This window comes from Nelumbo nucifera, chromosome 2 (genome assembly GCF_055504915.1).
Source record: "Nelumbo nucifera cultivar China Antique chromosome 2, China Antique-T2T, whole genome shotgun sequence".
Taxonomy (NCBI): Eukaryota; Viridiplantae; Streptophyta; class Magnoliopsida; order Proteales; family Nelumbonaceae; genus Nelumbo; species Nelumbo nucifera.
The window spans coordinates 65,308,384-65,335,100 of NC_142650.1; the positions used below are offsets into that span (position 1 = coordinate 65,308,384).

Here is a 26,717-nt window from a genome sequence, read left to right on the forward strand (position 1 = left end):
AAACTTATTGTTCATATTAATACAATTATACTTTCTTTAAAAAAATTATAGGATTGCTCCTTAATTCTGTTTTAGGGGGCTTTTTGGCTCTGGATAAAGATGTTATGCTCATTATATGATATAAGATAATGATATAAATCCCTAATGTACATAGGTTATTTTTGCAATCACCTTTAAAAGGAGATGCGGAAATCCAAATCAAATGCTACCAATCATGGCAAGACCACAGAGAATCATTAACCTATATATCTAATGTACAACAAAGTATTTCATATATATATTGCACAGATTTCTACAATTTTTGTGGAGGGATTTTTTTCCATGATAACAAACCACCAAGGACATTGCATCAGATTGACATTTCAAAAGAGGATGAGAACTCGCCACATTCACTCACTAGAATTTGCAAGCCCCACCAAGTTGAGCATGTGACGGTCCTCCTTAAACCTCTCCAGAACAGTACCTTTGATGTCAGACTTCTCCTCTTGCACACCTTTAATCACAACTCCCCAGCATTCTATCACTTCTGGATATACTTGGTTTGACTTCGAAAGACATGGGCTACCAAAGGTACTACACGTGAATGTATGCCCTTGATCAAAGCTTGCAGAGAGAAAAAGACCAAAGTGATTCACTCTTCCTCCAAAGCCAAGTCCATTGGGGATGCTTTCTGAACTGAAATTCACTGCACACTATGGACAAAAAGTAACTAAGTTCTCATAAAGCAGTTAATGATAAATAAAGCAAATAAAATGTTATAATATATATACCCAGTACAGTGATGCAGTAATATATGCCAAGGAGGGTGACTCTCCAATGTAAATATGTGCTAGGTAGGAAAAAAAGGTAAGGTTGGCCATCACAGTCTTAACCCACAAGTTAACTTGGTGGTTTCTACATTCTGATAAAAATTACTCAACCCATTTAATAATTGAAAGAGTATGCAATGAAAATTCACTAGCATCAAACCAAACAAAATATTTTAGTAGAGACTTGGAAGATCCTCCCTTTATTCTCTCTCATGAATGTATGGGTTTTTCTGTATGTATGTTTCTATTTTCTTCTCATTTATTTCTTTATTTTCTTTATTTTCTTTTATTTTTTTTGGGAGGGGGGTATCAATATTGGATATCGAGCAACTGCACAACTAATTTGGCTGCCTATATTTCATCCATGGAAAACCATAATTTTCAAATATCACAATCCTTGATGCAGAATGGACAACTCAATTTTACTAGTTTAACAGACATCAATAATACAGTGAGGTTCAACTGGGATCCATCATACCTAAGAAGAAAAAGGTACACTATAATGAATACGTCTATTTCAAAATTATGTGACAAGATTTAGAAACCTACCCACTGCAAATTACCATTTGCTCCAGTTGGGCGGAATATGGATGCCTGTGGATATAGCTGGAATATAAATGATTTCATATCCCCATAGAAATCACCATGTCTCTCCCAAGGCTGAGATGCATAACCTCCATATATATAACCTTCTTTATCCTTGATTATCAGAACCGTTGACCCTTCTCCAATTCTGCAATTCAATTGCTTTCTAGTCAAAAGAAGGTTGCAACACTGAGAAACTGAAACAAAAATATAGAATTTTTAGCCTAATGCTAAAGGTGCAGATGGAATCATGCCCCTGCCAGTTGTACAGATTTCAATCTGCTAACAGAAGGTAGAGATATATGGGTAGTAGTAAGAAATGATATAGTGAAGGGGACTAGAAGGGCAAGGTGTAGACCAAAACGGACATGGGTAAAATTAGTAAGAAGTTATTTAAGCACCAATAATTTAACAATGGATATGGCGTTAAACAGAACAGGCAAAACAGGATTCATGTAGCCAACCCCATATAGTTGGGGAAGGCTTGGATGATGATGATGATGATGATGAACAGAAAGTATATAGAGAGATAGATAGATAGATAGAGAGAGAGAGAGAGAGAGAGAGAGAGAGAGAGCTCCTTGGCATGAGTTGAATTGACAATGGTTTTCGTTTCAAGACAATGACATGGAATATTATGATTCTTTTTTATCATACTTCTACAAACTGAAGATCACAAGCTATATGAGTTGAAGAAGATTTGCAAAAAAAAGAGGAACAATTAAGAGAATCAATAAAATTAATGCATAGATACTCACGATATTTTTCCTAAGAATGTGTAGAAGCTAAATCCATCAATAGAACTATGGTATAGAAGTTTCCATTCCTCCAGTTCATTTTGAGCAAGGGCCCCTCCTATATGCCAAGCATATTCTTTCCTTAGAATTAGCAAGTTAGAATCTACACTTTCTGAATGCAACAGGGAAGGAACTTGAAAACCCAGTCTCCCTACACAAGAAGAACCAGTTATAGAACAGGCAAAGCCCATCAAAGTTGATTTCATGATTTAGCACCAAATAACCAGAAAAAGATGAGCTAAATGAAATTTTCCATCCAAGAAAGGAAGTGCATCTAAAAATTTGTGAAAAATTCAATCCAGTTAGAAGTGATTTGTTAGACATTGAAGGGGCTAGAAGAGCTCGGGGTAGACCAAAAAGAACATGGGTAGAAGTAGAAGGAATGATTTAAGCACTAATAATTTAACAGTGGATGTGGCTTTAAATAGAACAGATGGTGAAAATAGGATTCATGTTGCTGAGTCCATATAGTTGGGATAAGGCATGGATGGTGATGATGATGATGATGATGATGATATTTCTATATATATACATATATATATATATATATATGTATGTATGTATGTATGTATATCAATGAAAAGCCCTGATCTTTTTTCAGCTTGAAATAGCAATCACTTAACCTAAACAACAAACTTAAAATGACTAGCAATAGTTTAAAATGAACTTTATAAAACAGATAACCTGGATCAGGTGGCATCAACAAGTTTCCAAGAAACTTCCTCACTGATGGAATAAAGCTACACCAACTTTTGAAATCTTCAAAGGACATACTATTCTCAGCAGATCCTTCAACTTGCTTCGAAAATTTTGCAGTATTAAGAAATACACGGATGATGTACTGTTGTGAACTCAATCCAGTTTCAGCATTCTTTGAAGGAAAAATAGCATCAAAGGCTGCAATTAAAACAGCTTCCAGATCGAACCTGACAAGTATATATTCATAGCATCATCACACTAATAACATAGAATGGTGATCAGACAATAAGTCATAGACAATAATCTTCATTGATACAATTAGAAGACATGGTACTCTCCCACATTACTCCCCACTCCAAAGGAAAAATCCCTACTCAGACATTTTGGAACTCATTGAGTTTAATGACTTATGGTTTCAGCATAAAATAATTTGACGGTTCTGTTAATTTTCTTTTATCATAAATGACTTGCAAATCCACTGAAGAATAACAATATCTAAGTGCCCTAATCCCTAGCTAAGCCCAACACGATGGTACGTGTCATGCTGCCGGGGGTTTGTAGTCCACGGGCCGGCACGGAACGGCACAACTGTTCGAGCCGTGCCGCCCGTGGCCCACGTGCCGGCGCGGCCCGCAGCACAAGCCGGCATGGCACGGCCTATAGGGCCCATAACGGGTTGCGCTCGGCCCATCCGAAAACTAGCTGTTGGGCCCCTCCCCCAAGTCCCCCCAATGGCTAGATTCAGCTTTTTGGAGATTTTTACATAAATACCCCCTAACCGCTATAAACAGCTATATAGGGGGGTATTTATGTATTTTGCTTATGGAGGGGAGAAAAATGACACAAATGCCACCCAACAACTATACAACAACTATTTTAGCGGGGCTTTTTGGGTAAAGTTATAAATGACCTTACAATGACCAAAATACCCCTCCCAACAACTAAAAAGCAGTTAGTTTTTAGGGTATTTTGGGTAACTGAATTATTTTCAATTCCTATAAATAGCCCTATCCTCCACCATTTTTCTCATCACACCAATTCAACAATCAGCATTCAACAATTCTCTTAATCTCTTCCCTCTCTCTCATGTATTCTTTGCAATCTGAGTGAACTCTGATAATCTGGTTGGTTGATTGTCTGATTCTCCAAGATAGAAATTTGGGAGGCTTGGAGCCTTGGACGTTGAAAGGCTTTAACCGTTGAAATCAAGTTGGGATTCTGAACCGGCAATTCAGGGTAAGTCCAATTAAATTAATTTTATTTTTTTAGAATTTAAAAAAAAAATGGTCGACTCTTTCCAAAACCCCAAGTTTAGTAGCCCGATTTGGAAAATATTTAAAATAGAGGATGTTGAAGGGAAAGGGAAAAGTGCAGTTTGCCAAAAATGTAGAAAAGACTTTAGCTATTGTAGCAAGGGTGGTACTGGCCATTTGAGTAGACATTTTCTCACACATGAGAAGGAAGAAGAAATAACCTACAACTTAAATGAATTGTTGAAATAATGGAAAATAAATTTTAAAAATATTGGGAGAACATTTCTCCCCTTTATTGCTTAGTTACAATGTTAGATCCTAAGATTTGGAAAGATAGTTTTGATACTTCACTTGAAACATATTGTGAATATGATTATCTGAAGCAGTAAGAAATAATAAGTAGAAGGCAGAAATCTGCTACTTCTACAACAAGTTCATTTACTGAACTTAATTTATTTACAAGCAAATATTTCTAGTTTAGGTGAGGGAATAAATAATTTTGATATTTTAGCCTGGTGGAGTGATTGAGTGAACATACAAAAAATTATCCAGTTCTCGCCGCCATGGCACGTGATCCGTGATCTACTAACCCCTCTAGTGTTTAGAGGCTATAGTTCCATCGGAGTCTTGTTTTAGTGCAAGTACCACTGTACCAGGGTTGGCTAGATGTAGTCATGCAAAAGATAGATTACAACTTTACAATTACAAGACAAATGAGGGCATGATACTACTACATACACCGGATATTTCACCTGAAGCAGATGATGAAAGTCATGATTCATAAACAATAGTTGACTAGTTGTATAGAATTTTTTATTTTTGTTTTAATTTTATTTAATTTATTTGCTATTAATGTAATTTTGTATTTTCAATTTGTAACTATATTGTATTTTTTATATTTTATTAATTTATTCCATTTTCATATTTCATTCATCCAACTATGAAGTATCCAACCATTGTATATTTCAATATTTATATGCTTTGTAATTTGTATCATTCAAATTTAAATGAAATAAAATTCCTATTTGAATTGTTTTATTTATTTATTTTTTGGGTAATTGTAATCCATTAAGTCTAGCTCGGTTCAGCCCAGGCCCAAGGCCCGCCCTGTGGCCCAGCCCGGCACGGACCAAGCCCACGACATGGCCTCCAACCCGTCTCGGCCCAAGCCTGCGGCACGGGCCCGCACAGGCCTGGGCCGTGGGGCGTGCCAGACCTACCCATAGAATTTTCACCGGGGAGGGCGGCATGGCCCGTGATGGCCTGTGGGCTAGCACGGCACAGCCCGCACTTTGAACAGGCCGCCCAATCATGCTAAGAATACGCAAGTGTAATTGTGTAATTACTCATTATACATATTATTCAAGGGTCTATCATCATCAACCAAACAATGTCCTAATTACTTGGATTGAACTGCACAAATCCTATTTTGCCTTTTCCCAGATTATGCATCACCATGCAATTTATCCCAACATTTCCTTTCTCTTTCAAAGGTCTTACTCAACTATTACCTTTCTTCTGATCCAATGAAAATGTAAGTGATATCTAAACACTCTTTAAATGGAAATATAATGCCTCTCATGAATCAGTAGATTAAATGGATCAATGAGTGATATATGTAAATGTACCTCCAAATTCAACATGGAAGTGTACAATATATTTGTACATTAACCAAATACAAGTGCATCACATCCATAAAAAATAAATAAATAAATACAAGTGCATTACCTTCCAATGTTATCAGCAATGAATACTCAACCAACCAGTCAGTTGAGTGCCAGTACCATAAAAATTGCATAATTGACTAGTTGTCCATAGTTACACAACTGGGATGGCTAAGAATTGATCAGGTCATCTAATAACTAGTCCACCTAGTTTAAGCACAATTATTTTTATAATTTTGTTTTGTTGGTTTTTATCTCTAACTTCCAAAATAGTATTAGATTTACGTTTATATTGTCATATGCATACAAATTGCTTTAAGCAACCACTATGATGTGGTTAGTTGAGGCTTTACAAAAATAAAGCAAAGCCTAAATAAAAGAGAGAATGAGGGACAAAATCTTTGAGGTCTTCTCACAATCAGAGATTTGCCAGGGTTAGCTACATGAGAGTACAATCTAAGGGCACTTTTGATTTATCAATATTTTATACTAATAGAGGGCTAATCTGTAATTTTTGTCAGTGCAGTTCAAACAAGAGAAGCAAACAGTTTGGTGGTGTGTCTAATGGGTCAACCACACCAAAGGAGTATTTATATTAATGAAATAGAAGGACACTTTTTCCCTTAATATACAAAGAGTAAAGGCACAAGGATAAAACAATAGAAAGAAGATGTACAAGAAACTGATGCAAGGGTGCTAGCATTAGTTTGCCCATAAGAAAAGTATGTCTAGCTCTTGTAATAGAATTGTGAACATGAGGGAGTCAGATGGATCCCACAATAAGGAGATCCCTAATAAAGTGTCAATCCACTTCAATATGCTTCATTTGCTCATGGAAAATAGATTAGATGCTATCTTGATAGCACTGAGATTGTCATCCAATAAAGGAACAAGAGATATTTGATCAAGGCAAAGGCCATGCATAAAAAACTTGAGCCAAATGATTTCATTGCAAGCAAAAGACATGGCTTGGCATTCTGCTTCAGTAGAAGACTTAGAGACTATTTGTTGTTTCTTACACTAATAGAAAATAAGGGAGTTACCCAAAAAAATACACTATCCAGTAGTAGACCTTCAAGTATCTAGACAGACAACTCAGTCAGCATCTACATATGCCGACAACTAAAGAAATGATATAGAGGGGAAGAAAAGACCATGAAACAAAGTCCCCCTAACATAGCGAATAATACAAGGCACAACATTCACATGTGGCTGTCGAGGAGAGGAAACAAGCTAGCTAACAATCTAACCAACATAAGATATATTTAGATGTATCATGGAGAGGTAAATAAGATTGCCCACAAGTTGATGGTAGAGGGTGGCATCTTCAAGGAGTGGACCATCATCTTTACTACTAAGCTTCAAATTTATCTTTAGAGTATCAACCAATTTGGAGTCTGTTTCAAGGAATGGACCATCATCTTTACTAAGCTTCAAATTTATCTTTAAAGTATCAACCAATTTGGAGTCTGTGAGGTGAACAAGCATAACCAAATCAGTAGCATACTTTTGTTGATAGACAAAGTAGCCACGAGAGTTAAGATGAGCTTTGAATCTCAAAAAGCAAGTAATAGGACCAATAGGACCAAGATCCTTCATCTTGAAGGATTGACTAAGAAGTTGCTTCAAATGACGAAATGCCATCTTGATCATCTCCAGTTATAAGAATATCATCGATATATAGTAACAAGGGAGTAATCCCCTAAGGACGATGTGAGGTGAAGAAAGAGTAGTCTAAGGAATTTTGGGTGAAAACGGCATCAATAATAATTGATCTGAATCTCTCAAACTATGCTCAAGGTGCTTCATATACACTTCTTGAATAGTATCCAGGAGGAGGCTTCATATACATTGTCTCTTTCAGATCCTCATGCAAGAAGGCATTTTTCACATCCATCTGATGAATTGCCCAACTTTTATCGCAGAAGTGGCAATGAGAAGACGAACTATGGTCATCTTAGCTATAAACGTCCCCTAATAGTCAATCCCATACTCTTGTTTGTAACCTTGAGCAACCAATCTAGCCTTATATCTATCAAGGCTACTATCAAACTTTAACTTCATTGAATAAACACACCAGCTTCCAATGATAGAAGCATCAGGAGGAGGAACTAATTTCCCATATATCATTCTCAAGATAGAAGAAATCTCATTGCCATGGCCTCTTGCCAATGAGGATAAGTAACAGCCTGCTGATATGACAAGTATATTTGTAGAGGATAACACATCAGAAAAGGAGCTATGGTTGGAAAGAAAACCATAGCAGTCAAGTGATCTAGAAATTCTAGAAGAACAATGATTAAAGGGAGGAATATCTGTAGAGGGAGCAATAAGATCAACAGGAGTAGGTGGAATACTTACAGGAGATGGAGTGGATAATGAGCCATGCTCTGGAAAAGGAGAGATTGAGAGTGTAGGAACTGGAGTAGCTATATGCTTCCTGAAATAAGTCTGATATGGCAATCAAACAAGATGAAGTGCTTCAAAAGTACATATAGGCTCAAAATGTTGCAAAATTGACACTCAAGGAGCAAGGAGTTTTGTAACATTTTTAAAGAACAAAAGATTTTCAAGAAAAATACATTACGAGAAATTTAAGTCCAATGAGATTTTGGATCATAACAGACAAATCCCTTATGACCAGGACTATACCCCAAGAAAGCACATGAAGCAACAACTTAGTATGCTCATGAGGAGGAATATGCACAAAATAGATATACCCAAAGACATGAAGCAAAGAGAAGTTAGGAGATGAGTTGAAAAGGGACTGATGTAGAGAAAGGTTACCAAGAACAAACAATGGAAGAATATTAATGAGATGTACAGCAATGTTGGCCGCCCCCATCTAGAAGGTTGTTGGAGCATGGGAATCCAACAGCATGGTTCTTACAACAATCAAGATGTGGCCATTCTTGCATTCAACCGCTTCATTTTGTTGAGGAGTGTCAGGACAAGATCTTTAGGGTTGTATATCATGTTGCTACAAATATGTCTAAAACTCTCCATAAATGTACTCTCCCCCTGAATCCAAATGAAGGGCACAAATAGTGGCATTAAATGGTGAAGTAACCCTAGCAAGAAAAAGTTTAAATGCAAAAAAGGATTCAGATTTCTTGTGAAGAAAATATATCCAGGTGTAATGGATATGATCATCAATAAATGTAATAAAATATTTAAATTCCATTCCAGAAATCACAAGAGATGACCAAATATCACTATGCAATAACTAAAAAGTTGAAACAGGAAATGGAAAAACATGACTTTTACTAAAAATAACAAGACATGCAAGTTTTATCAATATTCTTTGAAGTAGATGTAGATGAAGGTAAATATCTAGAAGATAGAAGTGAATCAAGTTTCTTTGCAAATGGATTCTCTACAAGACGGTGCCATAGGTCCCAATCACTATTACAAGACAAAACATGAGAACTAGCAGTAGTAGAAAAAAGACAAGAACTAGTAGCAATAGAAACGAGCTTCTCCTCAAATTCCAGTGCAATGAGTCGTCCTAGTCTATCCAAATGCCCCTAACCTCCATAGTGCACTAGTCCTCTATTAAACAACTATCATGTGAGAAAGTGACAACATTACCATGTTCAACAATCCAACCAACAATATTAGATTATTGGTAAGTTTAGGAACAAATAGAGTTTGAAGCAATAAGAAAGGATAAGAGAGAGAGATAGCCAAGGATAAGCCATTACAGCAAACAATATCAAGCTTCTAACCATTAACTGTAACAATATGCTTATTAGAAGAAATAGGATAGGAAGACTAACCACAAGTTGCCCCCATCATATGATTGGAGGCGCCAAAGATTATTAGTTGAAGAACAATAATAGGTAAACTCACCAGACAAACTGAAAGCAGAAAAGGCAAAGGAAATTTCCGAGGACATTAGTTGCTCGATCTTCTCCTCTAGCATAACTTAGGAGCATCTCTCTTGTTTATGTTCTTCCATTACTTTTATGTGCTTGAAACAGTGGTTCAATCCAAATATAGGATTTTCATTATCCAACGTAAGTATCTATTGAAGGAGATGAGCAAGTTTGGTATTAATGTATTAAACCACTTAACACACCTATTGACCAAAATCATAGGATTAAAGGTCCTAAGGAAAGTTGCAAAGGATGTTGGGGCTATCAGAGAATAGTTGGTCAATTACTTTACTTGTACATGACTAAACCTAGTATTTCTTATACAACAAGCGTAGTGAGCCAGTATACGCATGCTCCTAGGAGTTGCCACTTGGCTGCTACTAGCAGGATTCTTGCTTGTCTAAAGAAGCACCTCAGTAGGAGCATTTTGTTTATGAATTATGGCCACATAAAGGTGGAAGCTTATATAGATACAGATTGAACAGGTTCCTTGGAGGATAAAAGGTCTACATCAGATTCCTACACTCTTGTTGGGGGCAAATTAGTATCTTGGAAAAGTAATGGTCCGTTTGGTTCGCAGTTGGAATCAGAAGAAGAATCAAAATCAAGATTTATCGGAATCGGAATCGGAATGATCTATTCCCATAGTTTGTTTGGTTCAGACAAGAATAGGAATGGGAATTAAATCAGCTAGAATGGAATTTCATTCCCAAGAGAGGGGGAGTGAATGTCCATTCCCTCAAATGGAGGAATGCCATTTCACCAGGAATGAGAATGGGATTCCGGCTCCACCCAACCAAACATCTTATTCCAGATCCCTATTCCCACAAACCAAACGGGCCCTAAGAAACAGACTTGCTCACTCCAATGTACAGGTTGAGTATAGGTCCGTGGCTCATGGTGTGTTTGATCTTTTATGGATCCAATCCTTACTTGGAGAGCTTGGGTTTTAGTTTAGGCAGCCTTTGATGTTGTATTGTGGCAATCAGGCAGTCAGGCTACCATTAACATTTCGCACAATCCAGTTCAACACGATAGGACCAAGCATATTGAGGTAGATAGACACTTCATCAGAGAGATGATATCTTATGGTGAAGTTTGTTTGCCATCAGTTGCATCAAGTATGCAGCTATATGACATCTTTACTAAAGGAGTTATTAAGAACAAGGTGGAGCATTAAGCAAGTTGGGAATGATATATATTCCCAACTTGAGGGGGAGTGTTGAGAGTGTACTTGTTCTTGTTCACATAACCTTTATGTTATTTGTTTACTAGCTGTTTATTCTTTTTTATATTCTTGGGGAAACCATAGGTGTTTTGGTCAATGTACACCTATTTAGTAAATCGATAGATATACCAATACATGGGGACAGCTGCACATTTTTTTCCTTAATCTTCCATCTTTCTCTCTTGTAATTTTTTATTATTTCATTGATTTATAGATTTCAAGTCATGCTAATATGTTATTTGTCAATTCTCTTACAAAAACCATGAATTGTTGTCTAATTTTTTTTATCCTGATCATTGTGTTTTTTAGGACCTAAAAACTAGGAAGATGATTGGAAGTGGAAATGACGAATTGAAGACAATGGAGTTTACCTTCTCAACCAGGAAACGGCTCAATCTTTGGCATGTTCCTCTCAGTGTCCTTGTGATTATGAGTAGGTGAATCAAATAAAGTTGTGGCATAGTCATTTGAGCCATGTGTCCTTTGAATCTTTGTAATTATTGTTTCCCAATCTTTTTATGTCTATGTCGATGGCTAGTCTTCAGTGCAAAACATGTCAATTCTCAAAACATTGTAGAGAAACTTATTTTCCAAGCAATAGAAGAAGTGCTTTTCCATTTCATATCGTGCATGATGTATAGGGCTTTTATTCTCTGGCCAGCATGGATGGTTACAGATACTTTATGTTATTTATTGATGATTTCTCTAGATTCACATGGCTATATCTCCTTAAGGGCAAAGAAGAGGTTCCACAAATTATCAAAAATTTTTACCACATAGTAGAGAATCAATTTGAGAAGAAAATAAAAGTTTTTAGATCTAACAATGAAGAGAAATATTTTGAGAAGGGACTCACTTTGTTTCTTGATGAAAAGGGTTGTTATTCATAAAAGCTCTTGCATGTATACACCTCAACAAAATAGCGTAGCAGAAAGAAAGAACAAGCATGTTGTAGAAGTAACAAGATGTTTACTTTTCAAATGAACGTCCACACTCATTTTCAGAGAGACGCTATTCAAACCACAATGTACTTAACTAATAGATTGCTGTCAAGAATCCTTAAGTCCCAATCCCCACATCACTTGTTGCATTGTGACAAACATGCTTTCAATCTTCCCTCAAGAGTCTTTTGTTGTGTTTGTTTTGCATGATCTGAGCCTCTCTTGTGTCAAATTTGATACTAAAGTTATGTCTTCCTTGAGTATCCCGCTACATAGCATATCAGTGTCGGATACGATACCAGATACTGCACAAATACTTCTAAACATGGTTTATGGCATTAACACTTCTAAAATATGTAAAATAGAGTTATAACAAATTATACTACAAAAAGATATGTACATGTTAGAAATTTATTAAATTTAGCAAGACTTAAAATTTTTAAAAATGACATTTAACTTCATAAACTAGAAGTGTTCTAAAAAGCAACCTGGAAACGGAACCATTTTTTCTTCTGGGTCACAGGTCAATGGTTCAACCATCCGGGGCAGCAGTTCAACCTGCAACTGCATTATAACCTTTGGATTGGGATCATGTCTATACTCCCTTAGATCTAGGATTAGTGGATTGAGAGGAAAAAAGGGGGGAGAAAGATAGAGACAAGGGAGAGAAATTAAGATGGAGGGAGGAAGGTGAAACATTGAGCAGTGGTAACAGTAAGATGACAATGGCTCTCTAGCAGCTGCAATAGCAGCAAAGGGAGAGGAGCATTGGAGAGAGAGAGAGAGAGAGAGAGAGAGAGAGAAGTATAGTATCTCCTTGCTTGGAGAGATTTTCACCCAAAGAGCACACATTGACAGCACCTTGCTTGCATAGCAGCAGCAATAGATCCCTAGAAGTTGCCTAGCAGCAACAAGAATGCTAGATGGATCTATGGCAGTGGCAAGAAGTCAATAGCAGTGGGTAAGTGTAATTATTATAAATGGAAGCAAAGATATGTTTGAAATATGATAGAATGGTGGTTTCTGTAAAAAGAAGCTGCAGGTTAGTGTAATAAGAAGAAACAAAAGATGAAGAATGTGGAAAAGAGAAGAAAACATAGAAGTAGGGTTTTTTAACTTTTATATATATTTGACTCTGGGTTGAACCACAACCTGCAAACGACTCGAGCGGTTCACTGGTTTGATTGTCCGGGTCATCGATTTTTGACTAAAGTCTATGGTTTATTCTTAAATTCCAGGTTTATGGTGAAACAGACCTTCTTTCTTGTCCAGTTGACGGTTTGAATGATCTGACTGGGCAGGTCAACAACAATTTGCAAACATTGCATGGGAAATGGAGAGTTAGATATTTGTGTCCAGGATTTTAGGAAATGGAGAGTTGATACCCATTTCCCATATCCATATCCATATTTGGGCATAATAGTTAGATACTCTTAATATTTGATCCTAGAAAAGGAAAAAAAAAAAGTACCTAGACGTTGCCAGCAAAAGCAGAGTGGTTTTTGAATCACATGATTTAAAGAAGACAATAATCAATTTCCCTTGAGCCTAGAGATAGTCATGAATAAATGGAATAATGATTGTACCTTCCCCAAACGCCATCCCCAGTTACATCTAATAACTGATAAATGAACTCCTCAATTTCATCTCTTGATCCTTTCTCATAGATTCCCTACATTATGGAAATTATATCAAGTATTATAAGTGGGAGTTTGCAAACTAGAGAAGTAAGAGGGCAGAGAGATAAGCGCACATAAATACATTATACAATTATGCATACAACTTAGTTTCTTTAATAATTTCCAAACAAAAGTATAAGAAGCTCCAACAATCAATAGCCCTACCAACATTTACAAACTCCAAAATATACATGTGCTGTTTGGAAAGGACAGAGAGAAGCAAAATATGGTTCAAGAAACAAAGGATGCGACCCAAGGTAGGGTAATTCTTTTTATGGATGTTCTAATTGGAAAGGGATAGAAAAATCTTATAAAAGCTTCTTTAAGAGTACCAGGTATGTGGTGGGAAATGGAGAAAGTGTGAGTTTTTGGGAAGATATTTGGTGTCCCAAGAGGCCCTTGAATGATGTATTATTCCCTTCTCTTTTTGATATTGCTGTAATAAAGGAATCTAGAATTGTGGAAAACCATGAAGTCCAGAATGACCACACTATTGTTTGGTGCCCCCTGCTTAGAGGAAGCTTGAATGAATGGGCAGTTGAAGCTAGGGATGTCAGTGGATCGGGTTAAGTGGTAAACCCGCCCTGATCTGTCCCTGTCAGATTAGGGTTGGGTCAACCTTGATCAGATTTCGGGTTGGGTTCAGGTTGCAGTGGAACTTTGCTGAAGCCAACTTGCCGGCACTGTAACATTGAAATATTATATATATATATATATATATAGGTCTGTTTGAGCATAGATGTATCGTGGGACAGGTTGGATAGGGATCTGTTGTATGCTGTTTTTTATTGTTTTATCTCTGTAGGTGCCACAGGGGCACTATTGTCATTTCATTGTTTTTACTTTTGCCTCTTAATATAAAAAGAATGATTGGCACTGCTAGCCTAATTTTTTCGACTCTCTTCCCTCCTATACTTTTCCCTTCTCTTCTTGGGTTCCTTGCTGTTAATATGTTATCAGAGCGCACCATTGGAACCTGAGAGCAGATCGTTCAAGCCTCCTTTGTTTATTACTTTTTCTGGATTGAAACTCAGTGAAGATCACATTGACTGGGTCTGAAACAGTTCAAGTAGCCTTTTCCTTCCTTCTTAGTCGTGGTACCAAGACAAATCAGTCACAATGTGGCTAGATGCTGTTAGGGTGTTTAAGAATTCTTTCCAACCTCTGTGTGGATCATGTGATCCTCTGTAACCAGGTATGTGCCAGTTCCAGGTCTGGTATGGTAGTTTTTCACAGTATCAGCAGTAGTGAGCCATTGTTTGGTGGATGTGTGGTCTGATTTATTCCTCTGTAACATGGTTAGTACCTTTGTTGGGCCTGATATGACCTATTTCTGCTCTAACAGCAGTGATCACCTAGTTTTTTGTGATCGTGTGACCTAACTTGGTGGTGAGTAACCTCTATCCAGGCTTGGGATGGTCTGGATTGTCTTTGAAGGGTGCAGTAATTTTTTAGTTGTAATCTGCAGTTTGATTGCTGGCTTGTGTTCAGTAGTGTTGATCCTGTGCCTCTTTTAGTGTGAATTATAAGGACTTTGGTGTTTTATCACAATGGTGTCTAATGATACTGCCTCATCTAGAATGACTTCTAGCCAATGAGGGCTGATTAGGGGGTAGATCATATGAACTTTTCCATGACTATCACTCCTCTTGATGGCAAAAATTACCTAGTGTGGTCCAAGGAGATAAAGGTGTACAATACAACTAAGGGGAAAATAGGCTAATATTAATGGAATAGTGAAGGAACCGAAACCTAGAACTACAGGACATAGTAAGTGGGATCAGGAAAATTGCCTAATTATGTCTTGGCTTCTTACTTCCATGGTGTCATCAATCAAACAGAATTTTATGTGGGTAGATACAGCCTGTGAAATCTGGGAACAAGCAAACACTACATATTCAAACAGAGACACTCTGCCAGGATCTATCAGTTGTAAGCAGAGTCTTCTACATGCAAGTGGGGCAAACGCAGCCTATCTGTTTATCACTCAGCTCTCACAGCTAGACCTGTTCACGGGCCGGGCCGGGCTTTGCCTTTACATTAACAGAAAATGTTCAGGCCCGAGCCCAAGCCCGACCCGACCCGACCATTGGGCCTAGGTCTTGAGCCCAAGCCCGAGACCGACTAGAAATTTGGAAAAAAAAAAGATTCTTCCTTTTTAGTTCAATTAAAAGTTGTTTTATTTATACTAAAAGACCTCAAAACCTAAAAAAATAATGAAAAGTCTCATTATTACTTGAAAAAAGAGAAGAAAAAATATATTATATATATGCTTTTTTATTATATAAAATATATTTTTATTAATATAATACATTATCAAGTCGGGCTCGGGCTCGAGCCAAGCTTTTTTGAGAAAGCCCGAGCCTGACTTAAAAAAAAGTCGGGCCCAATATTTTAGGCCCGAGCCCGAGCCCGCGGGCCTGAAATCTTGTCCAAGCCCAACTTAGATCGAGTCGGGCCGGGCTGGCCCATCGGGCTACCCGGCCCATGAACAGGTCTACTCACAACTATCTAGAAGGAACTGGACCATTATCAGAGCATTGAATGGGAAAGTGATAAGGATGCTAAGACCTACAAGAAATTGGCATCCCAGCTGTGTGTGTTTGCATTCTTACTTAGAATGAATGAACCCAGTGTATGAGCCTATTAGAGTTCAAATTTTAGGTAGCAAGGATCCCTCATTTGTTCAAGAAGTGTATGCCTTGATCCTATCCGAAGAAAGTAGAAAGAATGCAATGAATCCTCTTGAGGAGGAGTCAATAGCCTTGGAAGTTAGGGGTACAATGAATACTCTAAGAAAGGGTGATTTCCATAATAAAGGTGGACAAAAATAAGTTATGGTGCACTTATTGTCAGCGAACGAGGCATACTCTAGAGAGTTGTTGGGACATTATTGGAAAGCCGAAGTGGGCTCAGGAGTTGAGTGAAGCCAAGATCAAACCAAAATAAGAAAAGCAAGGGGTTGAACCATGTATACCTTTTCCTTTAAGTCACCATTCAGGAAGGCATTCTTGATGTCCAGCTGATGAAGATCTTAGTCTAGGTTAGCAGCCAAAGATAGTAGAACTCTAATGCAATTCATCTTGACTACAAGGTAAAAAGTCTCTACATAATCCACTCTATACACCTGTTTGAACTTTTTTGCTACTAGCCTAGCCTTGTACTTCTCTATTGTACCATCATCCTACCGAGTATTTTCCCATCATCTCCTTGAGGTTGCTCAAGGCATGCTATTGCATATGCATGTCCCTAAATGTTCTTGGATGGATGTTGTGCTATCTACTGCCTATGTTATCAACTGGATGCCTTCTTGGTTGTTAGATTATAAGACCCCACACCAAGTTCTCTTTCATAATGCTCCATTGCTCTCAATTCCCATGTGTGTGTTTGGATGCCAATGTTTTGCCCATTATTTGTCCCCTACTTGTGGTAGCTTAATCCTAAAGCTATTCCATATTTCTTCTTCAGTTATCCCTCTTCACAAAAGGGCTATAAGTGTTTTCATCTCGTGTCCCAAAAGTACTATATCTCCATGGATGTGTCCTTTAAGACTAAGTCCTTCCTTGTTTCTCCTCAAGGGGAGAGTAGGGTTGAGGAGAAACCAATTCAGGTTCAGTTCCCTCCTCTTCTTGATCCTCCTCTCTTCTGTGTTTTCCTCCATCGTCTTAAGGGTTAGTAAAGCTCAAGAGACATGGATCAACCTGAAGCTGTGCAACCCATATCATTAAACTCTCTAGGGAAGATCCCACTCAACCAGGTACCGTTATCCCGATTGATGATTTTAATCCTATTGATATTGATACCTCTGTTGTTAGTGATCTGGACCTTCCCATTGCCAAAAGGAAGGGTGTCAGATCTTGTACCACCAATCATCCAATTTCACATTATGTTTCCTATGAAAATGTCTCACCTTCTTTTCATGCTTTCCTCTTATCCATTAATAGTGTCCCCATCCCTAAAAATGTTGCAGAGGCTCTTACTATTCCTGAATGGACAAATTTAATGAAGAAGGAAATCAATGCCATGCATAAGAATGGTACATGGTAATTGGTGGAGAGTCTTGGAATTGATTAACACCCCTAAATCTTCATTGCTTGTCCTTTTCCCTTCAAATATTCTTCTATTTTTTTCCTTCCAAACCTTCCAACACATTGCAAAGGGGATGCAACTCCAAATGATTTTTGTTTTGGTATTCCCGATAACTCTAGGCCATCTTCCAAATATCTTAAGCATCATCAATGAGCGACGATCCATCCATGCCTATGTTGTGGTATACTTAGCCAGCTTATGCATGCCCCTAAGGTTGCTCACATAGGGGCTGCAGAGCGTGTTCTTAGGTATCTCAAGAAATTCCCTAGAAATGGATTGTTGTTCAAGAAGAATGGCCACCTAAAAGTTGAAGTGTACATTGATGCTAATTGGGCTGAGTGAATTGATGATAGAAGGCCCACCAGTGGATATTGTATCTTTATAGGAGGTAACTTAGTCACTAATATTGCAGCCAATCCGGTGCTGCATGACAAAACCAAGCATATAGAAGTGGATGAACATTTTATTAGAGAAAAGCTTCAAAGTGGGGGAAGTATGCACTCCGCCACTCCCTATATTAGTTCCAAGGAGCAACTTGTAGATGTGTTTTAAGGGGCTTCTTCACCAGTAGCACAATGGTCATTGTGACAAGTTGGGCATGATAGATATCTATGCCCCAAGAGGGGGAGTGTTGTATGTTTTTTTTTATTGTTTTATCTTTATAGGTGCTGAAGGGGTACTATTGTCATTTTATTGTTTTTACTTTTTACCTCTTAATATAAAAAGAACAGCTGGCGCCACTAGCCTGATTTTTCTGACTCAAAATCGATTCTTCTCTCTTCTCCTTCCTCCTCCCTCTTCTATCTTCTACTTTTTCCTTCTTTTCTTGGGTTTCTTGCTGTTAATTGGATCGATAGACCCTCTCTATTTGGTCGGGTCACTTCATGTTTGGGCCGGGGTGCCATTGGGTCAGATTCGGGTTGTGGAAAACCTGGCCCAATGACATCCCTAGTTGCGGCTTTTATACAGCTCTAATCTAATGAAGGTACTCCATTCCCAAGAGTGCTAAAGTGTGGAATGCTTCCATTCCCTCCAAAACTTTTTTTATTATTTGGATGGCTTCAGAAGAAAAATAGCCTTTTGAGAAGAAAGGACTGTTTAGAAAGTTGCAAAAATTCAAAAGAAAGAAGCAAAAATCAGAGTTCAAGAGGAGAGAAGAAGAAGAAGAAGGTGGCGGCAACTTGGGTTCAGAGAGAGATTTTCGAACATGATCTCTTCTCTTACACCCTTAATTCTATTTCATTAAGTTAAACTTTAGTAATTTACAGAGAAGCCCCTAGTAGGTCAGAGAAATAAAAAGACATAACATAAGAAAGAATAAAGCCCAGATTAAGGCCCATTATAGCAAAGAACATAAAAGATAAAAAAGGATAAACAGCCTATGGGCCATTCGGCCCATCTTCTCTACAATCCCCCTCAAGCTGAGGATAGATGTCAATCATGCCAAGCTTGCCAATATCATGCTGAAGTTTAGCCTTGGGAATGCCCTTGGTGAGGAAATCAACTAGCTGTCCTTCAGAGGTGATGAAAGGTAGACACACTTCTCTAGAAGCCACTCTTTCTCGAATGAAGTGTCTGTCAACTTCAATATGCTTAGTTCTGTCATATTGCACTAGGTTGTGAGCAATGTCGATGGCGGCTTGATTATCACAGTATAACATCATTGGCTTATCATGCTCAATACCTAGTTCCTCCATCAAGAATCTAAGCCACAATAGTTCAGAAAGTCCATGAGCCATGGCTCTGTATTCTGCTTCGGCTGAAGATCGACAACAACTGATTGTTTATTGCTTCTCCAAGAGACAATATTACCTGCCACCAAGCTACAGTACCCAGAGGTAGATCTTCTGTCATCAATGTTTCTGGCCCAGTCAGCATCTGTGTAGGCTTCAAGTTTCATATGGCCATGCTTAGCAAATAGAATTCCCTTTCCAGGGGAGCCCTTCCAATAACACAGAATCTGCTCTGCTGTTGCTATGTGAGTATCCCTGGGAGCATGTATGAACTAACTGATGCAACTGACAGTATATGCAATGTCTGGCCGAGTCATGCATAGATGAAGAAGTTTTCCAAGTAATCTCTGGAAGACTCCCTTATATTCTAACAATATTCCATCTGAAGCAGAGAGTTTATGGCTCATATCGATAGGAGTAGCAACTGGTCTAGCACCCATCTTCCCTATTTCAGAGAGCAAATCAAGAACATACTTTCTTTGAGAGATAAGGATCCCATCCTTGGATCTAGCAACTTCTACGCCAAGAAAGTATCTCAATTCCCCCAGATCTTTGATCCCAAACTCTGTATGAAGGAAAGATTTGAGATCATTAATCCCTGAGACATCATTACCAGTCACAACAATATCATCAACATACACAATCAAGTAAACGGCCAAGGATCCTCTCCTCTTCACAAAGAGGGTATGATTAGACTATGCCTGTACATAGCCAAAGCTAACAAGGGCAGCCCTAAACCTTTCAAACCATGCTCTAGGGAATTGTTTTAGTCCATAAAGAGATCTCTTCAGCTTGCATACATTTCCTTTAATATTTGTTTCATACATCCCTGGAGGAAGAGACATATAAACCTCCTCATGAAATTCTCCATTCCGAAATGCATTCTTTACATCCAGTTGATAAAGTGGCCAGTCTGAGTGAGCAGTCAAAGATAGAAGAACTCTCACAGAAGTCATTTTGGCAACAGGGGCAAAGGTCTCCAAATAATCAATCCCATATGTCTGTGTATAGCCTTTTGCAACCAGCCTAGCCTTGTACCTTTCAATGGTGCCATCTGCATGATATTTGACAGTAAAAACCCACTTACAGCCTACTGGATCCTTCCCTTCAGGCAAATCAACCACTTCCGAAGAGTCATTCTTGTGCAGGAAATCAATTTCTATTCTCATAGCATCCCTCCATTCTGTAATAGTAAGAGCTTCTGACACAGACCTGGGAATTGGGTTAGAAGCAACAAAAGAAAGGTAGGCAAAATATGAAGGAGAGAGCAAACTATAAGAAAGGTGTTTGGAAATGCAATGTGCAGTACACTTCCTTTTTCCTTTCCTAATAGCAATGGGGATATCAAGGTTTGGGAATGATGGCTCCAAAGGGGCTATAACAGTACCTGTTGTCTCATCTGTAACTGGAAGTGCATGAGGTTCATGTGTTAGAGGGGAAACAATCTACTCATTTCTAGTTCTCTACCGTTGGTACAACCTGTGATTAAAAAGAGGGCGAGGAGGTAAAGGAGGAGGAATAGGAACACTGGAATGAGAGTGAAGTGACTGATCCTCCCTTGACTCATTTGAAGGAGGAAGAGACTCAGCAAAAGACTCAACTGGGACAGGAAGAGGAAAAGCAAACACCTATGACAACTCCTCCCCCTTTGGACAATGTCTCTCTAGAGAAGAACCATAAAAGGAAGAAAGCTCATCGAAGGTGACATCCATTGAGACATACCGAGTGCCAGTCTTCGGATCAAAACAACAGTAACCCTTCTGTGTGGGGGAATAACCAAGGAAAATATACTTGTGGGCTTTTGGTTCAAATTTATGTCTCTGGACACCTGGGATATGTACATAACAAGTGTAGCCAAAGACACGAAGAGGAATAGGAAAAAAATCCTTGTCCAAATGAAGAAGATTGAAGGGAGACTTAAACCCTAAAACCCTAGATGGTATACGGTTTATAAGGTAGGTAGCAGTGAGAACAACATCACCCCAAAATTTTGTAGGGACATGTGAGACAAATAGAATACTTCTTGCAACTTCAACAATGTCTATTTTTTCTTTTAGCAACTCCATTCTGTTTTGAGGTCCTAACACAGGAGCTTTGATGAATAACCCCTAAATCAGTGAGATAGCAGGTCAGGTTTTTCTCAAAATATTTTTTTGCATTGTCGGGTCTGAAAATTTTAATTCTGGTATCAAACTGGGTTAGGACAAATTCATGGAATTGCCTCACAAGTCTGGGAACTTCATCATGGGACTTCATCAAAAATATCCAAGTGAATCGAGAAAAGTCATCAATGAACAAGATAAAATATTTGTATCCACCCATAGAAGGTAAGTGGTAAGGCCCCCACACATTAGAGTGCACAATATTAAAAGGAGAAAAAGATCTTTTATTACTCAGAGGATAACTATTTCTATAATGTTTTGACAGTTCACAAGACTCACAATGAAGACTGGACAAACTAATTCCCTTAAACAGTTCTGGGAATAAATGACTTAATGCAGAAAAAGAAAGATGACCCAAACAAAAATGACATAACATGACTCGGCTGATGGACTCTGTAGATGTAAACCCAAAACAGCTTTTCCAGGTTGTTCATGGCACTGTCCAGGAGTATCCAATAGATATATTCCATTCGCCTCACGGCTACTCCCAATCACCTTCTGAGACTCCAGATCCTGAAAAACACAGTAGGAAGGGAAGAAGGTTACACAACAGTTTAATGACTTAGGCTACTTACAAATAACAAGTTTGTATTTAGTCTGGGTACATGAAGAGCAGAAGGGAGAACCAAGGAGTCTGTAGCCTTAATGATTCCCTTGCCAGAGATAGAGGCAAGAAAGCCATCGGCTAAGGTGATTTTGTCACGTCCAGGAAGTAAATCATATGAAACAAACAAAGTAGAAAGGCTGGTTATATGATTAGAAGCACCAGAATCAATAATCCAAGGGATCCTACGATTACCTGAAATGGTTGTATGGTTGGCAGAAGCCCATATACCTGAATGAGCAAATGCAAAAAAGGTTGACTTTCCTGGAGGGTTGGAAGAAGAGGTCACACCCTCTAGGTGACTGATCATCCACCCAAACTTCACATATTCTGCCTTCATAGCTGCTAACTGCTCACTAGCCGTCATCTCTTCAGTTTGGTATCTGTCACTATCTAGACCAACAGCAACCTTGGCACTCCCTGCCTTTATATTATCAGACTTCTTCTGAAACCAAAGTGGTAGGAGCTCAGGATACAATTTCCAGCACTTTTCTTTAGTGTGTTTTAGCTTTTTACAGTACTCACAGATAATCTCTTTCTTCCCTGAGCTACTTGGAGTCCCTACAACCCCCTTGGGTTTCACTCCCATATTAGCAAAGTGATCATTTAGACCAGCCCCTTGGACCTAGACAAGTCTTCTATTTTCTTCACTACTTACCAAGGCATATGCTTAAGACAGTGAGACACTATCCTTGGATAAAATATTTTGCTTTGTAATGTCGTACTCTAGATTTAGCCCTGTCAAGAACTCAAACGCCATGTTTCTCTCAACCAGTTTTCTGTAGGTCTCAGCATCCTTAGTGGTGTCCCAGGCTACAGCTTCTATCAAATCTATGTCTTGCCATAAAGACTTCAGTGTTGAGAAGTATACAGCTAATGGTTTCTCCCCCTGTCTCAAATTCTTCACATCACTTCTCAACTTGTAAACCTTAGCCACATTTAATTTTTGGAAATATGTTTCAACAACACTATCCCAAATTTCCTTTGCTGAATTCATCCACAAATAGTGCTGACTAATCTGTGATTGCATTGAGTTCACAAGCCATCCAATAACAGTATAATTTTCTTGCATCCACTTTTCATATGATGGATCATCTTCTGGAGGAGCCTTTTTGCTCCCGGAGATAAAACCCCATTTGCCTCTACTACAAATATGAATTTTTACTGATTGTGACCAAGCCAGATAATTAGTTCCATCCAGCTTGACTGTGGTCATAGCCAGTAGAGAATCTACAGAGGCTCCCAGAACTTGTCCGGATTCAGCAACATGCTTGTTTTCAAAGTCTGAGGAGTTCATCTTCGTAAATACTTCAAAAATGACTTCAAACAACTTTGAATAACAACAAATGAAGACAGAACAAAAGTTGTGTTGTGAGCCAACCTCTATACAGCCGTACCAATAACCTGCGTCACACCCGGAGGCTGGGAGAAACAGAGAAAACTCAGTCGCTCCTTGTAGACTTCACAGAACACCAATCCACTTGATTCGATCTTCAAGAAGAAGAATGAGAAGGCCTTCAATTACTGAGCGCCCAGGTCAAACTCCTTGTGGGGCCGCAATCAGATTTCTCCAGAAAATTAGGGTTTTGGGTAACACGCTTGAATCTGTCAAGAGGACGACAAAACCAGTCCCCTTCTCTCCAGAAACCACTAATAAGTAGGCTGAAATAGGTTTCTTTAACTATTCATACGATTCAGTTCTCCATACACACTGTGTATGGGAAAAAAAAGGTGAAAAAAAGGGAAAAACGAGCCTGCTCTAATACCAAGAAGAAAAACAGCCTTTTGATAAGAAATGACTGTTTAGAAAGTTGCAAAAATTCAAAAGAAAGTAGCAGAAATCAGAGTTCAAGAGAAGAGAAGAAGAAGAAGAAGAAGAAGGTGGCGGCAACTTGGGTTCAGAAAGAGATTTTCGAACATGATATCTTCTCTTACACCCTTAATTCTATTTCATTAAGTTAAACTTTAGTAATTTACAGAGAAGCCCCTAGTTGGACAGAGAATTAAAAAGACATAACATAAGAAAGAATAAAGCCCAGATTAAGACCCATTACAGCAAAGAACATAAAAGATAAAAAAGGATAAACAGCCTATGGGCCATTCGGCCCATCTTCTCTACAACTTCCTTAGATAAATACCTAACTACTGAGAATCTCATGAAAAGGGGAATGGTTGTAGATAACCTGAACTGCATATTCTGCACCAGCTGCATTGAAACTTCAGATCACATATTCCTTCATTACAGCTTTGTTTCAGTGTTGCAGAGCAGATATTAAACATTTTTGGACTGTAAGACTGCTCCAGAAACAATTCTTATGTTTTTGAAGGCATGGCATCTCAAAGCTTTGAGCAGAAGAAGTAGGGTAGTCTGAAGCATGGCCCCGACAACACTACTTTTATTTTCGTAATCCGACAGCAGTGTTTTTGTGAGAGGAGAGATTCTTGCATATTTGAGCACAAATGTGATGCAGCACACATGGTGGTAGAGATTATAAAAGGAAAGTTATTTTCGTGGTTGGGCAACAATTTTTGTTCAAAGGAAGATCATAGAACAGCTTTTTTTTTTATTCAGAGGTCCTTTTTTTTGTAATTATATACAATGAGCATAGTGATCCAATTTGCACATTCCCCAATGTACAGTCTCTTGTTGTACACAGGTATTTCTTTTTGTAATTAATATAATCTTACTTTACCAGTTCCAAAAGGTTTACCAACTCCAAAATCTTGTGAAGAACACTCTGAAGTTGATGAAATTTTGTAGCAAAAGGTTTTGGTGAAAGAAATATACAGAGTACAGATATGTACTAGTGTACAAACAGGCTACTATTAAGTATAAACACTCCACAAACATAAAAAAAAAAAAAATTGATAATTAAACAAAACACCTGAATTATTAAATTGTCAATCTGGCAATCTGGTTTGCAGAGTCAAAACATCCCAAAAAGAAAAAAAAAAATAATAATCTGAAGTCCTAATAGGCATGGAAATATTGTGAACAGTAATGTAAGACCTGAAAATGATAGATAAAAGGTAAAATTCTGAAATATAAAAACAAAATAACGAACACAAAAACTGTTGGGGCAATCATGCCAGAGGACCTTGAACTGGGCATGGATTGCTACAATGAAAAGATGAGTAGTGCGAAAGTAGTGCACAATAGTAACCGCAGAAATGGATGACGAAAAGAACATTTAACACACACACACACACACATATATATATATTGCCATGCAAACACTAGAATATGAAATACAGCCATAGGTCAATTATCATGCCAACAAATTACAAAATAAAGATATTACATTCCTGTGCTTTTAAGTGCAACCACTCTTGTCCTTCCAAGAACTTCAATTAGTCTGGTTATAAAATGTATGTTGAAAAACAAGGTTGAACCGAGTTTGATTGCAACAATTTGCAACAGAAATACCATTAAAACATAGAGAAGAAATGAACCACAAAAAAAAAAAAAGAAAAAGAAACATCATAGCTTCAGTTACTTTAAGAAAAACGGTGAGGATAAAAAGACAAGCCACAATCCATTACAACATTTTGAGTAGAAAAGAGCTTACTTTAGTAATTACAAGATCCTCAAAAGTGAGTTCCTGATCGTTTCGCTTCTGCGTGACCAAATCAAACATTCTCTGCCCAAGAGACCCAGGAATTCTAAAATACGCCTATTAAATAAAAAAAATCACCCAGGAGTGAAATAGAAACGAAGGAAATCTACAATTGAGATAAACATAGAACATTTCAAACAAATGAATCATGTGCACTGAACTACAGGACGGAGGACTTAAAAATTCACCTTAAAAACAGAGGGAGAGATGAATTTGCAATTGCTTTGCGATTGGGCGGCAAGGGACACAAAGAGAGATTTTAGATTTTCGAGCTCGTTTTGAGTGAAAGAGCTGAAACAACAAAAAATAAAGAAAGAAAGAAAGAAAGACAATCAATGAGAGAGTGGAGAGAAGAGGAGAGGAGATGAGGATGATTTACCGAGTGGCCGAAGTGAAGCGTGGATCAATCGAGGGTGACTGAGCATTGCCCATGACTAATGGCTCCTCTCTCTTCAATCTCCTCGTCAATTGCGATTTGAAGCTTTAAGTGCTGGGGTGAACATTCGGTTCGAACCGAATAAACCGAAATTTGGATAAAAATCGAACCGAAACCGAATTACTACAAAACAGATTTCGGTTATTTCAGTTAAACCGAATTTCATTAAATATTATATATAAAGGGCATACTTGCCTTTGGCTTTGGTGCAATCCATAAAAGTTAAATTGATAATATATCTTTATCGTTAAGGAAGATTCCCAGTACTCTGTATTTTGGTTGGAGTGACAATTTGGTCCTCAAACTTTAAAATGTGATAATCCAGTATTTGAACTTTCGGAATGCGACAATCTAGCATCTGGCATTAATGAACCGTCAATTATGTATATCACGTGATCTTATGTGCAATTTAAGGCTTTTGAAAATATCAAAATTACCCTTAAAAATAAAATACATTGTTCATCATCTTATTCCTCAAGAAGATGAAAACCCAGCACAACCTCTCAACAGTCTAGATCATCATTTCAAGATAAAAATACCCTT

At 38.0% G+C, this 26,717-nt stretch overlaps 1 protein-coding gene across 2 annotated transcripts; it reads right to left on the minus strand.

The window, feature by feature from the left end:
* Window positions 1-90: 90 nt before the first annotated feature.
* Window positions 91-26,245, minus strand: LOC104601349 (TLD-domain containing nucleolar protein). Of its 2 annotated transcripts, none has more exons than XM_010264634.2 (8): window positions 26,118-26,245; window positions 25,927-26,029; window positions 25,691-25,795; window positions 13,441-13,526; window positions 2,876-3,117; window positions 2,153-2,342; window positions 1,359-1,542; window positions 91-692 (listed from the first exon to the last, which is right to left on the minus strand). In XM_010264634.2, exons 1-8 carry the CDS (start codon window positions 26,168-26,170, stop codon window positions 390-392), a joined length of 1,266 nt encoding a protein of 421 aa, XP_010262936.1. In that variant the 5' UTR covers window positions 26,171-26,245; the 3' UTR covers window positions 91-389. The 2 variants fall into 2 exon arrangements, with proteins under 2 accessions (XP_010262936.1, XP_088754509.1); XM_088898383.1 differs by having other exon boundaries at window positions 25,927-25,960; window positions 26,118-26,219.
* Window positions 26,246-26,717: the final 472 nt, after the last annotated feature.